The sequence below is a fragment of the Ptiloglossa arizonensis genome, chromosome 3 (genome assembly GCF_051014685.1).
Source record: "Ptiloglossa arizonensis isolate GNS036 chromosome 3, iyPtiAriz1_principal, whole genome shotgun sequence".
NCBI classification, from domain to species: domain Eukaryota; kingdom Metazoa; phylum Arthropoda; class Insecta; order Hymenoptera; family Colletidae; genus Ptiloglossa; species Ptiloglossa arizonensis.
Window position 1 is genome coordinate 29,511,068 of NC_135050.1, and position 14,693 is coordinate 29,525,760.

The 14,693-nt window shown below is 48.0% G+C and overlaps 1 protein-coding gene across 3 annotated transcripts in view; it reads right to left on the bottom strand.

The window, feature by feature from the left end:
- LOC143144209 (uncharacterized) overlaps positions 1-13,195 on the bottom strand; it is a 34,068-nt gene extending 20,873 nt beyond the window's left edge. For all 3 annotated transcript variants that reach the window (XM_076306362.1, XM_076306361.1, XM_076306360.1), the window contains exon 1: positions 12,474-13,195. In XM_076306362.1, coding sequence (XP_076162477.1) covers positions 12,474-12,630 — 157 coding nt within the window. In that variant the 5' untranslated portion in view covers positions 12,631-13,195. The remainder of the gene's footprint in view (positions 1-12,473) is intronic.
- Between the last annotated feature and the right edge of the window lie 1,498 nt (positions 13,196-14,693).

The following is a 14,693-nucleotide window of genomic DNA, read 5'->3' on the forward strand; positions in this document are numbered from 1 at the left end:
CGAGAGAGGAGAGGGACAACGATCGCCTCGATCGAGAATGCACGTGGAGTTTCGAGCGGACGATGACACGTGGCGCGAGAGAAACTCGAACGACGCGATTGTGGATCGGTCGATTCCAGGGAATCGAAAGTTGCGTTTCGAGACAAGAGGGTATCGGTTTATTCGATCTTTGCGTTAGTTGAATGTATCGGCAGGGATACTTTAATCGATCCTTCGTTGAAATTTCGATCGTATGAATTGTTGCATTTGGAATCGAAGGGTATTGGAAGAAGTTTCGGGAAAATGTTCACTCTTGGAGACGAAAGAACGGAAATTGTGCGTTCGAATAAGAAATCGTAACAGTACTGAACATCGGAGATTATTTTTCAACGGTCGTCTCGAAATGGGGTCGGTTTTTATCCGGATTCTTCGCGAGAAGAATCCATCGTTCGCGTCTAGCGCGATACCAACGGTAAGAAGACAATCGCGAGAGAATTCCTGGCAAATCGATTTGAAAACGAATCTTACCAGATGGTACGTACGTGGAGAACGTTCATTACAATTTATTCGTTGCGTACGCTCGTTTACGATTACGAGAACCAACCAGGAGTTACCGAGTAGGTACCCCGTGCAAGAACGACCACCTCAGGAGGGTCTAAGGTTTCGATAATCGATGGTGCTTGTATATTTTCGTATCATAATTCGGTGCTCGGTCAATACGTGTACTTATCCACTTGCATCTAAGTCGAATTTTCGTGCTTCGAGACTTCAGGGAGTTGAATCTCTTCCTAAAGAACTCTCGGGGTCATTGTCGACCCATCCTAGCGATACATTGTCCTTCCACGATCGAAGCTGTCGCGACACCCTGTATTTCTTTGATCCTGGTATTGCATCTAACTCGAATTTTCGTATATGGAGACTTCGGGGAGTTGAATCTCTTCCTAAAGAACTCTCAGGGTCATTGTCGACCCATCCTAGCGGTACACTGTCTTTCTACGATCGAAGTTTTCGCTTAACTCTATTTCTTTGATCCTGGTATTGTATCTAACTCGAATTTTCGTATATGGAGGCTTCGAGAAGTTGAATCTCTTCCCAGAGACCTCTCGGGTCATTGTCGACCCATCCTAGCAATACACTGTCTTTCTACGATCGAAGCTTTCGCTTAACTCTATTTCTTTGATCCTGGTATTGCATTCACCTCGAATTTTCGTGCGTCGAGACTTCGGGGAGTTGAATCTCTTCCTAAAGAACTCTCAGGGTCATTTTCGACCCATCCTCGCGATGCATCGTCCTTCCACGATCGAACCTGACTCGACACTTCTCTGTTTCATTGATCCTGGTATCGCATCGAAGTAAAGAAGACGGTTTCCGGGAAATTGTTTCCCCGAAGATCTCGATGGTGGAAGTTGAGTCGACGAGGGAGGTTGAAGGTCGTTCGAGTTCTGGGAGTTGGTTGGGTTTGGGCACGGTTGGCCGACTCGGGGACAGCTCGACGCACGGCTACGAAGGCCCGAAAGAAGCGTCTACGCGCGAACACGTATGCATCTGCGTAGCGTTTGCGTAGCGGTACCGTGCGTGGGTCGGAGCATCGCGAACAGGCAAGGTGACACCGTATACGCAGCCACTCGGTTGCCTTACGTAACAGACCCGCGCACAGTGGTCCCTCTCTCCTTCTCTCTCTCTCTCTCTTCTCTCGTCTTCCATTAATTCCTCTCCGTCCCGTCTCTCCTCCCTGTAACGCGCGTCCCTCGCGGGGAGGATCTTTCCAGCGGCGCGGAAGATCGAAGCACCCGATCGATCTTTCCAAAGCTGACCTTGTCACTCAGTGAAAACCAACGACGAAACGACCAACCGTCCCCTCGCGTTCCTTCTAGCCGACTTTTGAGAGAAAGATTCCTCGTCCCGGTGTCGACGATACGAACCAACAGGCTACCTCTACGCTTCGATCGTTTTCGATCGTAGTTTCACCTTCTGTCATTTTTCGAACGATCAGGGGACGCAAATCGGGATCGTTTCGACATCGAAAACCAGGGAATTAAGAGCGAATTAAGAGTAAGAACGAAAGGAGCCGGTGTGCGTTGATCGTGAAATGTTTTTCTGGAAAAAGACGGTTTATTTAGAAAAAAGTATCCAATCCTGTCCAATGGACGAATATCGCCATAGAATTCTATCCTCGAAACCTTGTCGATCGAAACTTCGGTCGTGTACCATAGAAACTATTGTAAACGAATGTTCTCCTTCCTGAAAAAATTGTCGAACGAAATTACGCAACGATCGTCGACTTGCCCGGGGTCAAGGACACAGGACAATTATCGATGTGAACGAATCGACTCGCTTCGATTTGTTCCCGGTCTCACGCAACGCGTTGTTCGTCGCGTGATTGATTTTCGTTTCGCGAAGCGAGAAACCTACACACCCGTGTATGTGCGCGCTCGTAAACGAGATGCAAAACGCCTAACGCGTTCCAGCTTTTTCCATGTTCATTTGCATTAACGAGACGCGTGCAGCGCGATGCACGTGAAACGTGTTTTCGAGATCTATGCGTCGCGGAGCCTTGACATTCGTCGTCGCGTGGAAACGTATACGGTGTTCACTGTTCCAGTGTTGGCGATGTTTTGCGGAAAACGCGTAGGAAAAACCGGTAACTACGAGCTCGAAAGGCGTGCTCGCTCGTAGATTCGGTAGCGGAGAGGACAATTTCCCTCGTCCTCTTTCTTCTACGCGATAATGTTACTTTTGCAACGCTTATCGAAGAATCTTGCACCCGATCTTTCCTCTTGCGAAACTTATTTGTGTTTCAGTTTCCTCGGAAATAGCGATAAGAATCTCCGATTCTGTGTAAAGTTTCTTATATTTGTTAACAGTCGAGGAAAATAGTAGATACCTCGAAGGATACTTATAGCAGAATTTGGTAGCGAAGAGGACAATTTCCCTCGTCCTCTTTCTTCTACGCGATAATGTTACTTTTGCAACGTTTATCGAAAAATCTTGCACTCGATCTTTCCTCTTGCGAAACTTATTTGTGTTCGAGTTTCCTCGGAAACAACGATAAGAATCTCCGATTCCGTGTAAAGTTTCTTATATTTGATAACAATCGGGGAAAATAGTCGATATCTCGAAGGATACCTATAGCAGAACCGCGAAAACAATGATTTTAAATTATAATGCGTTGAGGTAGGTATAGATTCTTGTTCGAAGACAACGACGATTTTATCAAACGCGTAAACTTTCGTTCAAAATGGTTGGTTCCTTTCGAACGAGTTTAAATCCAGTATCACCATCGAGAAATCAATTTAACGAAGTTAAAATGGAAGATCGTCGATACTTCGATCAACCCTACGAGACGTTTGTGCGATAGATGATTTATTTACTCGAATTTCGCACAAGAATAATTAAATGTGCAAAGTGATCCTTTCTTTCGAGTTTAGGTGAAAAGTTCTTAGACATTGCCATAGATTTTTCGGTCGATCTCGTTTCTCATAGTTTTTTGGAAACGTTTTTCTTCGTTTGGAAACGGAGCAGGCGCTTACGAGCGGACTTACAAACTCGATTCGAGTTCGAGGGACTAAATTCGAGGGTTTTCGAAACGATGACGATAATTTCGCAAGCAACCGCCATAACCGTGTCGTCGTCGCGCTGTAAAAGCCGACAGATCGCAACGAAGAGGACGCGCCACGGCTTCCTAATTACAGTGCTCAGGAAGCGTAATAACACGCGGCGCGGATACGCGTCGAATCGTCTGTCGCGCGCATTTTTTCGCTTCCAACGTGGAAACGAACACCGAAGGAAATTTGTCGCGCGTTTCGGTTACTATTTTTTAAGAAATCTTTCTTTTCGCGAACGAAACCACGCGTGTCTTCTTTCCGTGGTATTTTGCGCGCGAAACTATCGAGTCGTTTGAAAAGTTTGGTTTTTTTCGGTGAAGATGAAACACGATTTTTTCAGAGGGTGTAAACGTTTTACTAAATTATACATTGTCCATTTTGGAAAACGGAACGATTTTCCGTACAATGTAACTTCACTCCGACCTATCGTACGACGTATTGTTTAGTCGTTAGATTCAGTTTTAAGTAATTCTCTAAAGGTTGGATAACAGAACTTTAACCCATTTTGGAAAACGAAACGACTTTCCGAACAACCCAATAGCTTCACTCCGACCTATCGTAGGACATATTGTTTAGTCGTTAGATTCAGTTTTAAGTAATTCTCCGAAGGTTAGATAACAGAACTTTAGTCCATTTTAAAAAACGAAACGACTTTCCGATCAACCCAATATTTCGATCGAAAAGAAATCTATCTAAGAGAGACGTGAACCATTTCGTCGATGTGCACGAACACACTGAACAACGTATGTTCGCAGTTATTGTTCGGAAAATGATCAACGGTGATCGATTTTCTCAACAGACGCGATCGATCGAATCGAAGATTCACAAATCGGATAAAGTAATTCCCAGATACGCGGTAATTTCCTGGCAGGTGCTCCGTCTCGTCCCAGCTCGCGTTCGTACTCCAAAATGGCCGTGCCCGGAGAGTCAAGAGCGCGGTTAATTGTTATTTCGACGATTAGAAATTTAATCGCGCGAAAAAAAAAGTTCGTTGCGCCGAATGCTATAATAGTTCACCGTACCGGAACAGAAACGATCGTAACAGCGCGTTATTACGGGTTTCTCGATTTCTTCGAAGCGCAGAGATTATCCGATTCGCATCGAAGAAAGAACTATGCATCGCGTGTGTACGAGGAAAAAGAAAAAGGAAGATCTAAAAATTGCTCGTGCAGGCGCACCGGTGCATCTGCCGAAGAAAGAAACTCCTAGGAAGCTCGAGATATTATCCGATTCGATTTTAAAGTCGTTTCTCGATACGATTGCCGATCTTTTCCCCCTTGGATCTATCGAATTGGACTGGTTAGGTTCCATCGATCGATTTTAACGCGTAAATGTAACTCAACGACTCCATTGTCGTCGACGTTCGACTCGTGGTACCGGAGGATGACGCACAAATTTAAATATTGCGTAAACCGTGATGCACGGTATCTCGATTAACGCGATCGGTTGCGTCGTTAACGGTTTCATTTTTTTTTTCCGTCGTTCTTTTTCGTCTTTGTCGCATTCTCGAAATCGAAGTCGCGAGCCAACGTTACGACAACTCGTAACCGGTACTTTTCTCGGGTTATTTTTGTCCAAACGAGGAAAAAAGAGTTACCGTAAAAATTACCGATCCTACGAAACATTTATCGAACGTACTTTTCTATTGTACCTCTTAAAAGTCGATGCTATTTTTCGTTTTTACAGTACTTCCTAAAATTCTGGTGTCTTCTTATGATATTTTTACACAATTACAGGTAGTGAAAGAACTATGAGATTGAAACCAGGAAGAAGAGGACGTACGATTCTGTCGTTTCGATAATTGTGAACTGTGGTCACCGTTCGAGATTTAAAAATTTCTTCTCTACTCGTACTTTTCTATTATACCTCTTAAAAGTCGATAGTACTTTTCGTTTTTATAATACTTCCTAAAATCCTGATGCATTCTCACGTTATACTATTTTTGTACAATTATAGCTATTGAAAGAACTATGAGGTTCAAACTAGGAACTAGAGGACGTACGATTTCGCCGTTTCGATAATTGTGAACTCTGGTCACCATTCGAGACTCAAAGATTCCTTCTCTGCCAGTACTTTTCTATTATACCTCTTACAAATCGAAGCTACTTTTCATTTTTATATTTCCAAAAATCCCGGTGCATTTTTACATTATACTATGTTTACACAATTACAAGTATTAAAAGAACCCCGAGATTAAAACCAGGAACAAAAAAACGTACAATTCTATCGTTTCGATAATCGTGAACTCCGGTCACCGTTCGAGACTCAAAGATTCCTTCTCCACCCAGAGAACCTTCGACGAAAATTCGCAACGAAATTCCGTGTTTTCCGATTCCCCGAAGAATCCTCGCGATTGTACCGGTTACTCGTTTAATTATCGAAATCGTGGTGAATAATCGTCGGTGGTTCTGTTAACGCGGTAACCGTACGAGAACTACAGCTACGCGCTCGGTTGTACTGCTTGGCGTCCGTTACAGCGAGCAACGGAGATTTATCGAGTCGAGCAGTCGTTTTCTGCACTTGGCCCCCTTGCTACGAAAGAATTTCGGTCACGGCCCTCTTGCGCCATTAGCCTCCACCGCGGTAGTCGCTAATGCGGCTGTTTCTGTGCGGGGATCGCGGCTAGGTGTGCGCGTGTTCCATCGTCGGTGAACAGGTGATCCGTGGCTGTGTAACCCAGACGATGTAGGCACTCGGTTCTACCTGCTTACGGCGCTTTCGACGACGAGCCCGAACCTGTTCTGCGCGGCCAGAGGTCCAGCGTGTCGTTTCAAAGCCGAACGACGTACCTATCCCGGCTTTCACCCCGACCACGAACGTCCATCGTCGTCCAACGATCACCGTGACGTTTCCATTCGATCGAATCTACGATCGACTTCGTCTCGCGACCAGGAATCGACCACCGTCGACGATACACGTTCTGCGACGAACCGTACGCAACACCGAAAAATAGATTCTTAAACGCGTTCAAGACCTCGCTATTACCATCGTAACTTTCGACTCGGTTGTCTAACTCGATTCTTAATTTCGATCGTTGGAGGAATATTTTACACACGTTTCGAACCCGTGTTTATCATACTTTTTGAGAAATAAATTTTCAATGGATGGCAACGATAGAAATCTTTGACGAGGAACAATTCCAATGGTTACGAAATCGAGATAGAAATTTGGAAAAAGTAGCAGTTTCTCGAGGAATATCCACAGAAAAAACGTTGGACTCGTTCACGTAGAATCGTTGCGCTCTTTCTTCTTTTTTTTTTAAAGTAGAATTTCTTCGATTTCGTCGCCCGGTTACGAAACACTCGAAACGGTGTTGGCTTCGTCGCGCTCCGATCCGAGGTTTTTCGCAAAAATATCGGTGCGTATGGTCGTTGTCTCGTGGTCGTCGTTCCCACCGCTAGAAAAGACCCGTACCTTCGAACCCACATGCCTGCGCACGTACCCACACGCGCACACGAGCCCGGTTCGAGCTGCACGCACGGTGAACACCGCGAGCGGTGCATTGTAATTCGTCACAATGACTGCACATCCTGGTGTACTAGCCTTTGGCACAGGTGCGCGATTACCTGCGTGTCAACGACAGCCGAGCGTCGCCGCGCTTAGGTTCTCGTCTAGCTGTGGGCTAGCCAGCCTTTGGAAAGTGACACATTTCGAGTCGGCGCCTCGGAATATCGCGATCGAATTCCTATCAATTTCTTTTTTCGTCTCCAATCGCTCGAGAACGATCGATGGAGCTTTTAAATCATTTTTTGGAAAATTTCATACATCTTTTTCTCCTTCTTCTGCTTTTCTACACTAGGACGAAAATCGAAAGATTCGAGTTCTAACGACGAATCGCGACGATGGAACGAGTTAAAAAGAACCTGAACTGTTATTCGGTTAAAAGCTCGTTTCCGTGTCAATCGCGTACCCGGTTCGTTTCCTCTTCGCGTAGCTCCCGGTGGTGTTATCGATGCCCGTCTCGTCGTTTCTCCGTCGCGTCGAATTTAACGCATTCCGCGCACACGGTGACAGCGCGATCCTCTTTTGGCGCGGCTTACGGCCGACGATAAGTAGAATGCGCGTGCATCGCACCGCGACTGCACAAAACCGCCGACAGAGACGCGTACCGTGATTCAAGCCGCGTTCTCCCATTCAACGACCGGAGAATGTGGTTTCAATTTACGAAAAGCAACCGGCCGCTTCTACTTCGCGGGTATAATTATTTTCAAGAACGCGTTACACGCGAACGGTCCCAAATCCGCGTCGCGGTCGAACTCGGGGATATTCGTTGCATTCTCCGGAAATCGTACGAAAAACAAGAACAAAAGGAAAAATAGAATGGTTGCTACACCTCGATCGATCTGTATTCGTCGTTGATAATTTACCGGGAGGAGCGACGCAATATCTCCCGTTTAGGCTTACGAGTAATGATACAACGCATAGAGATTGGAACGGTTCTATATACGCGTACTTCTCGGGAATAACAATGATAATTCTTACGGATCGCTCGATGGGATCGACTCGATCGCGTCGACCAACCCCGTGGAGACTTTCGTTCGCGGTGTTGGAAACGTACAGTGATCTTGGAGTAAATTGTTGCGCTAGATCGATTCGAACCGCGATCGCGGGAATATTGTCACGTAGGTCTCCTCCTCGTTCCTCCTCCTCTGTCTCGTTATCGAAACGTTCGATCGTCTTGCACGCGTTTTATTTACCGCGATACCGCTACTCGTGTCGCGCGTCTCGTTTCCGCGTCCGATGATAAATTCTCGCGCTCGCTCGCTCGCTCGCTCTCGTGCACGCACGCTCGAGCGGAGTTCGAGGAATGCGAGAGAGCCCCGTTCTTCTCGGTCGCATTTCTATTTTACGACAGTGAGCCGACCGCGTCCTTCTAATCTCTCCCACCCCCGTCTCTTTCCTCGACCCGTGGAGATTCTAATACCGGTGCGCGTTCGCCTTGGCCGTCGCGCGATCCCGCAGAGACATCGTGGATCGCGCGCGTGTTTCAACGGTTGCTCGGATTGTTGCGCAATTCGTGCGAGAACCGTGCGAAACTCGAAGATTCTTATTGTAACGGCCGCGTTGCGTAATCTCGCGTAAACGCGTAGGTAGGTACGCGATCGAATTAAACCGTGACGCGCGCTCGCGGAAATATTTCGATCGTTACGGACGAAACGGCGACTCTTCGATCGATGTGTCGCGCGGCGTTCCTCGATTTACCGGGATCGATTCGAGGTTTAGACCAGTAATGTAAAAGTATCGTAACGAACCGGAAAAAAAAACGTGTAAAAAAAGAAATTGTGTCGGCGTGTAATAGAACACGTCCAAATTTTGTACGAGCGGAAGATTTTTCGTGATAAAAAAGAAAGAAAGTAAAAAAAGAAACCGAGTCGATGGGTATGTTATGGTTAGAATTTAATGGGAACTGGTCAAGTTTTGAACAAGCGTAAGAGTAATGTAGTAGAATCCATTCGAGTTTTGAAGAAGCGTAAGAGTACTGTAATAGAACCCATTCGAGTTTTGAACAAGCGTAAGAGTACCGTAATGAAAAAGAAAAATGTAAAAAAAAAACAGAGTCGACGAGAACGTTACGGCAACAAATGTAATAGAACCCATTCAAGTTTTGAACAAGCGCAAGACTACTGTACTAAAATAAAAGAAACCAAGTCAACGAGTACCTTACGATAACAAATGTAATAGAACCCGTTCAAGTTTTGAACAAGCGTAAGATTATTGTAATAAAAAGAAAGAAACCGAGTCGAGAAGAACGTTACGGCAAAACTGTAATAGAAATCGAACGCGTCGATGGCCAAATGTTAAATTGCGTCCAACTATGATTTCCCCATTCTCGATTCTTCCATCGAGAGGACTTTACGGTAATAGAAATCGCTTCTGGAACGATAGTAGATGCAAGTTGCGTTACGTACCTAGTATCGAAACCAGCTCCGTTGAGAAGATTCGAGCAATTACGTTTGTAATTCGCGTATCGAACTTCAAATCGAAATTAACCATTAAATAAGAAATCGAATAAAGCTATTAAAGTTTTTCGACACTAGGCGCGCAAATTGCGTATCTACTGTGGTTTCAAAAGCGAGTTCCGCTCTCTTTTTCGTCGAAGCTGCGGCAAAGCACCGAACGTCGCGACGTCCACTCCGTCCCGGCGTTGAAGTCTCCGGAGATGTCTCTCGTCGAGCGTCAAAGTCTCCGCGACGCGGCGACACTCCGATCTCCTTATACGCGTGGAAACTATAGGCGCGGAGAAACTTTACGCTCCGCATCGGTAACGAACGCTTTAATAGCCGCGTAGACACGTCACCGTGGGCAACGATAGATCGTCGCCCCGATAAACCGCTGAATCTCATCTAACGGGTAGACGCGATAAATCTGCAAAGTGCATCGACACGCCGGGTATTAATATTCAATGGTTTCTTAGACTTCGGTCGGTAACGGAACGTTCGTTTCTGTTCGAGCAAACGAGTCCTTTTGCCGGTGGAATAATCGCGTTACGTTCGCGGAGTTTTCCGATCGTGCGTATTTATTAAACTTTCTTACGAGATAATCAAACGCGCGTTCGCTTCTGATACGTTTCGTTGCGAGTGGTTCGTCGAGAACCGTCATTGGTCGAGGTTTCGTTCGGTATCGTCGCGAACGAATCGATAAAGAATCATTATCGGATTTCGCTTGGAAATTCTCACCTCCGGATCGAGATAGCACGACTTTTTACAACCGACCTTGTCGCGCGTCGATCTCACGGATCGTTCCACGGAATTAGCATCCCCCGTTGTATACACCGAGTCGAAATTTACGATCGCGGCGATTGGCAATAAACGCCGAGATCCCTTTCAACGTAACCGTTCGATCGCTCAATAATCTCGGTAATCTCGAATACGCGAAATTCGAGGAAACGTTTCGGGCTCTTTATTCTCTCGTTCGAGGGGAACGGGCGATTACGACTTTCCGGGCTTAATTGACACACGCGGGACGTTTAACGAGCCAATAACGTCGCCCGGAAAGTAAATTTGCACCTGCAGCGCGATAATCGATCGCGGGGCCATCGACTTCGTATCCTCGAAACGGCCAATCGCCCGTGCGAGACGGCAGGGAAGAAGAAAAAAAGGAAAAAAAGAACGAACAAGGGGGCGACGAAAAAGAGGAACAACCGGTTCCAGTCCATTTTTCTAAACCAGTTTAGGACCAGAGACTTCGGCCCGTCTACTCACTATACCGTTGCCAGAGAACCGCGACGAGCCATCGTCGCGCAGCTACGCGAACGAATACCCGCCTCGGGCTGAAAACCCAATTAACGCGGACCGACCGAGCCAAATTACGTAACTGGAAATCGTTTTCGACTACGGTAACCCGAAAATCGAACCTTCGAGCGGTTCTCCTTCACCCCGCGTTCCTTTTTTACCTCCTCGAGTCTCGCGTTTCCGCCACGACTTCGAATTCGCCGATTTATTTCGATCCGCCCGATTCGATCGCTTCGTTCGTTCCCATGGAACGAGACGTCCAATTGGTATTTAGAAGCGTACGAAGTTTCACGATCTTCGTCGACCGTAGTTTCTTCCACGAGGAATCGTACGTTCTCGAAGAAGGTTTATTTAGAATCAACGATAACATATCGAAGATTCGTGTATTCGACGCAATTCGAGGTAAATAGTCGTTCGAGGAATCCGCGAAGCTGCCCGGGAATTTCAAACGGCGAAACGTTCATCCTTCCCGTTGAAATAATTTCCATTCCACGGAAACAACGTCGTGAATCGCGCTCCGGTAAAAAGAAAAAAAGAGAAACAAATTGTTTACGCACAGTCGTCTACGCACAATACCGTTGTTCACGGATGGCCGTCGCGTAAGAAGGATGACCGTTTTCCAACGAGAAGCGCTACGACGTCAGTGCGATACTTGCGTAATCGATAGCGCGAGACTCGCTCGGTTTTTAATCCTGTCGTCGTCCGTGATCGATCGTTCCTTCGAGGAAGTTTCTTTTTCTCGACCGTGAGCGTATAAATCTTCGAGAGTTAATTCGACTTCGTTAACGCGACTCGATCGATCTCCTCGCCGTACATTCCCGTTGCGAACTTAGCGTTTTCGAAAGCTTTCGCGAGAGTTCGAATTCGACTCGGTTATCGACTTTGGTCCTCGATGTGTTTCCACGACAATGTTCCTCGAATTGGAGACTGTAACTTTTTCTAGATTTCGCGAGAGTTTGAATTCGATTTAATTATCGACTTTGGTCCTCGATGTGTTTCCACGACAATGTCCCTCGAATCCGAGACCGTAACATTTTCGACATTTCGCGAGAGCGAATCAACGCAAAATAGAGCAACGTCCATAGTCGCGGGATTTGCACCGAAACGGTGGGCAAAGAGGACGTTGCGAAGGAAATTTGCACACAGGCGCCTAAATTGCAACGACACCTGTGTCGAGCGAGTCCGCACCTGCGGATCGGGCCCGAAATATTCTCGCGCGCGTATACGCTCCTACCCGAGTCAAGTGCACGGGACTCGCCTCCCCGAGTCGACGGAAACCGAGAATTTTAACGAACCACCCGAAACCGGCTTCGGGGCCCATCGATCGTCCTCGTCACGGGCCACCGTAGAAAAATCCTTGCAATTTCTCGCGACGACACCTACGGACCTAGAACGGGCCCTCTCGACCACGGTGGGCATCGATCTTGCGGAGGGTTCGGGATACTTTAAAAACCGAATCGAATTTGTCGAATTTATCCCTTTCCTCGCGATCGGGCAAATTTCTTCCGACTCCGGACTGACGAGGTTCTTTTTCGAGACGTTTCGCGCGCAACGGGACATCGACGGGTATCTCGAAGCTGATTCTCTCGGCGCCTCGAAGCTCCAATCGGTGTATATACCGTTAATAAATGTTTACAGATGGTTCGATTTGACTTACATTGGTGCTTATTCACGATCAGACTGAGGGGTTCCGAGCTGCCAAGGGGGCTCTCCTTGCCGCTACAGGGCGGCGGGCTCTTGCCAAGGTGCTGTGCCTCGAGCAGCCTGAGCTGCTGCTGATGCAGCCGGTTCTTGATCAGGAAGATCTTCGGCATCTTGACGGACGTTGGCCGCGCGCAAACGTGTCACTTCACCCTATAGTTTCACGCCACCATTCCCACGGCCGTCGAAGCGAGCCTCTTCCCTCGTAACCATCGAGCGCACCAACAACCACTACCAGTCCCCGGAGATTACGCGTACCTGTTGCGTGGCTGGTTGTTCACGGTCCGTCACCGGCGCAACCGATCAGCGAAACGAATCGAACGCCGCGATTACGTCGAACCAAGTATCACTCTCAGTGAACAAGATAGAATCCCAAGTGTCGGTGTCGAGTGTCAATGGTCCCTGCGCGAGCGCCACGCGTGCTCGCATTCCCGGTTAAATCCACCTCGTGGACGAACTCGCGCGACTCCTGTCGTCCCTCGATTAATTCGTAGCAGCGATCACCGTTACCGGTCACTGTCAACAACGAACCACCGTGTTCGCGAAGTCTTGGCCTCCCTGTCCTCTCGGCCAGTCCAAGGTCTCCGTTCTCCCCCTCTGTCCTTCTTTCTCACGGATTTACAGTTATCCTGGACGATCGACGGAGGCCGCAGATGCGGGTATAAACGCACACGAACGACCGACCTCTGGTGAACGACTGAGGCTCCGTTGGTTCCTCGCCAGGCCGGGCCCCGAGCCCCGGAGTCCCGCCTCCCCACCACCGTCCACCCGCCGTATCCCCACCTTCCCGACCGCCCGACTGGCCCTCCTACCCCCACCACCGACGCCTCGACCACGACCACGCTACACCCCATCCTGATTATTTGGTCGCTTTAGCAACGCGCGCGCGCGGGGACCGTCGCCACCGCCGCCGCCGCCGCTGCCGCCGCCGCCGCCGATGCCCGCGTTGGAGATGGAAACCGCTCGCGGGACTGCGCATGCGCCTAACGGAGCATCGTACGTGTGCTCAAGCGTGCGAGCATCCTCTCTACCACCTCCGCCACCTTCTCCTTCTCACTCCCGCGTGGACGCGTTACCTTCTCTTTCTAACGGAGACACCGCGTCCCACCGCGCCGCAACGCGCCGCAACGCGCCGCACCGCGCTGCGCGTCTTATCCAGACCGTGTCTCGTCTTTCTCCTTCTTCGTTCCCTTTCCCCATTCTTCGTCTCCCGGTTGCGCATTGTCTTTACCGGTAGCCGGTTTATTCGTCGCTCGAGATACGCGGGTTGATGTTTTTCGTGCGCTTTTCTTTCCTCGTTTTTGCCTAGCGCCGCGCGTGCGCGAGCAACGCTTTTCATTCACGCGGCGGGACGTTCGAACCTGTCCCCTTTCCTGGAAAGGGTCCCTCGATAAGCGATCGAGGTACGACGAGACCGGTCGTTTTTTTTTCCCTTCTTTTATTTCAGGCGACGGCGAAATTCTTCGTTCGGCCGCGTTCGAAGCGTGGAAGCTTCGACTTCGGCCGAGTTCCACTCGACTATCGCCGGTTGCTTCTTGTTCGAAATCTTTCGGTCGTTGGGTCCTACCGCGAGGAACACCGGCCCTTTTCTCATTTCGAGAAACGGATGAAATAAAAGGATTTGTTTCCAATTCCGAGCAAAGTACTGAGAAAAATTAACAAACGGTGGAAAAATCTACGAGGCGGTGATTCAAAAGGTTCGGAGTGCGTAGTAGTCGAAACGAGCGGAAAGGTCTCGATAATCACGGGTATATAAATATCGTTAATATCCGAGTTGTAAAATACTTCGTACCGCGAGATTTTAACGGTATAGGAAACCATTGCAACTGATGATCGAGTAAGTCGTTAGGTCGAACGAAGTAAACACAATACGCACGGTACTGTGTAATACCGATGTACTTCGGTAACAATAACAGCCACTTTAAGAGAGATCGTATCGAACGTGTGCCGCAATTTAGCGTAAAGAGCGTAGGTAATACGTCACCGTTCGAAACGTCTCGTAATTCCGAAACTAATGATACTCGAACCCGTGTTCGTTGAGACCTTTTTGCTCGTTTCGGCGAGTACCGCACGCCCCCAAAGTTTCGTACCAATCGTTTGAGACGCTTCAAAAATAAATAATCGTACTCGTTGCTCGTACTTGTCTCAAAAGATGATGGAAGATCGGTGATCGAAG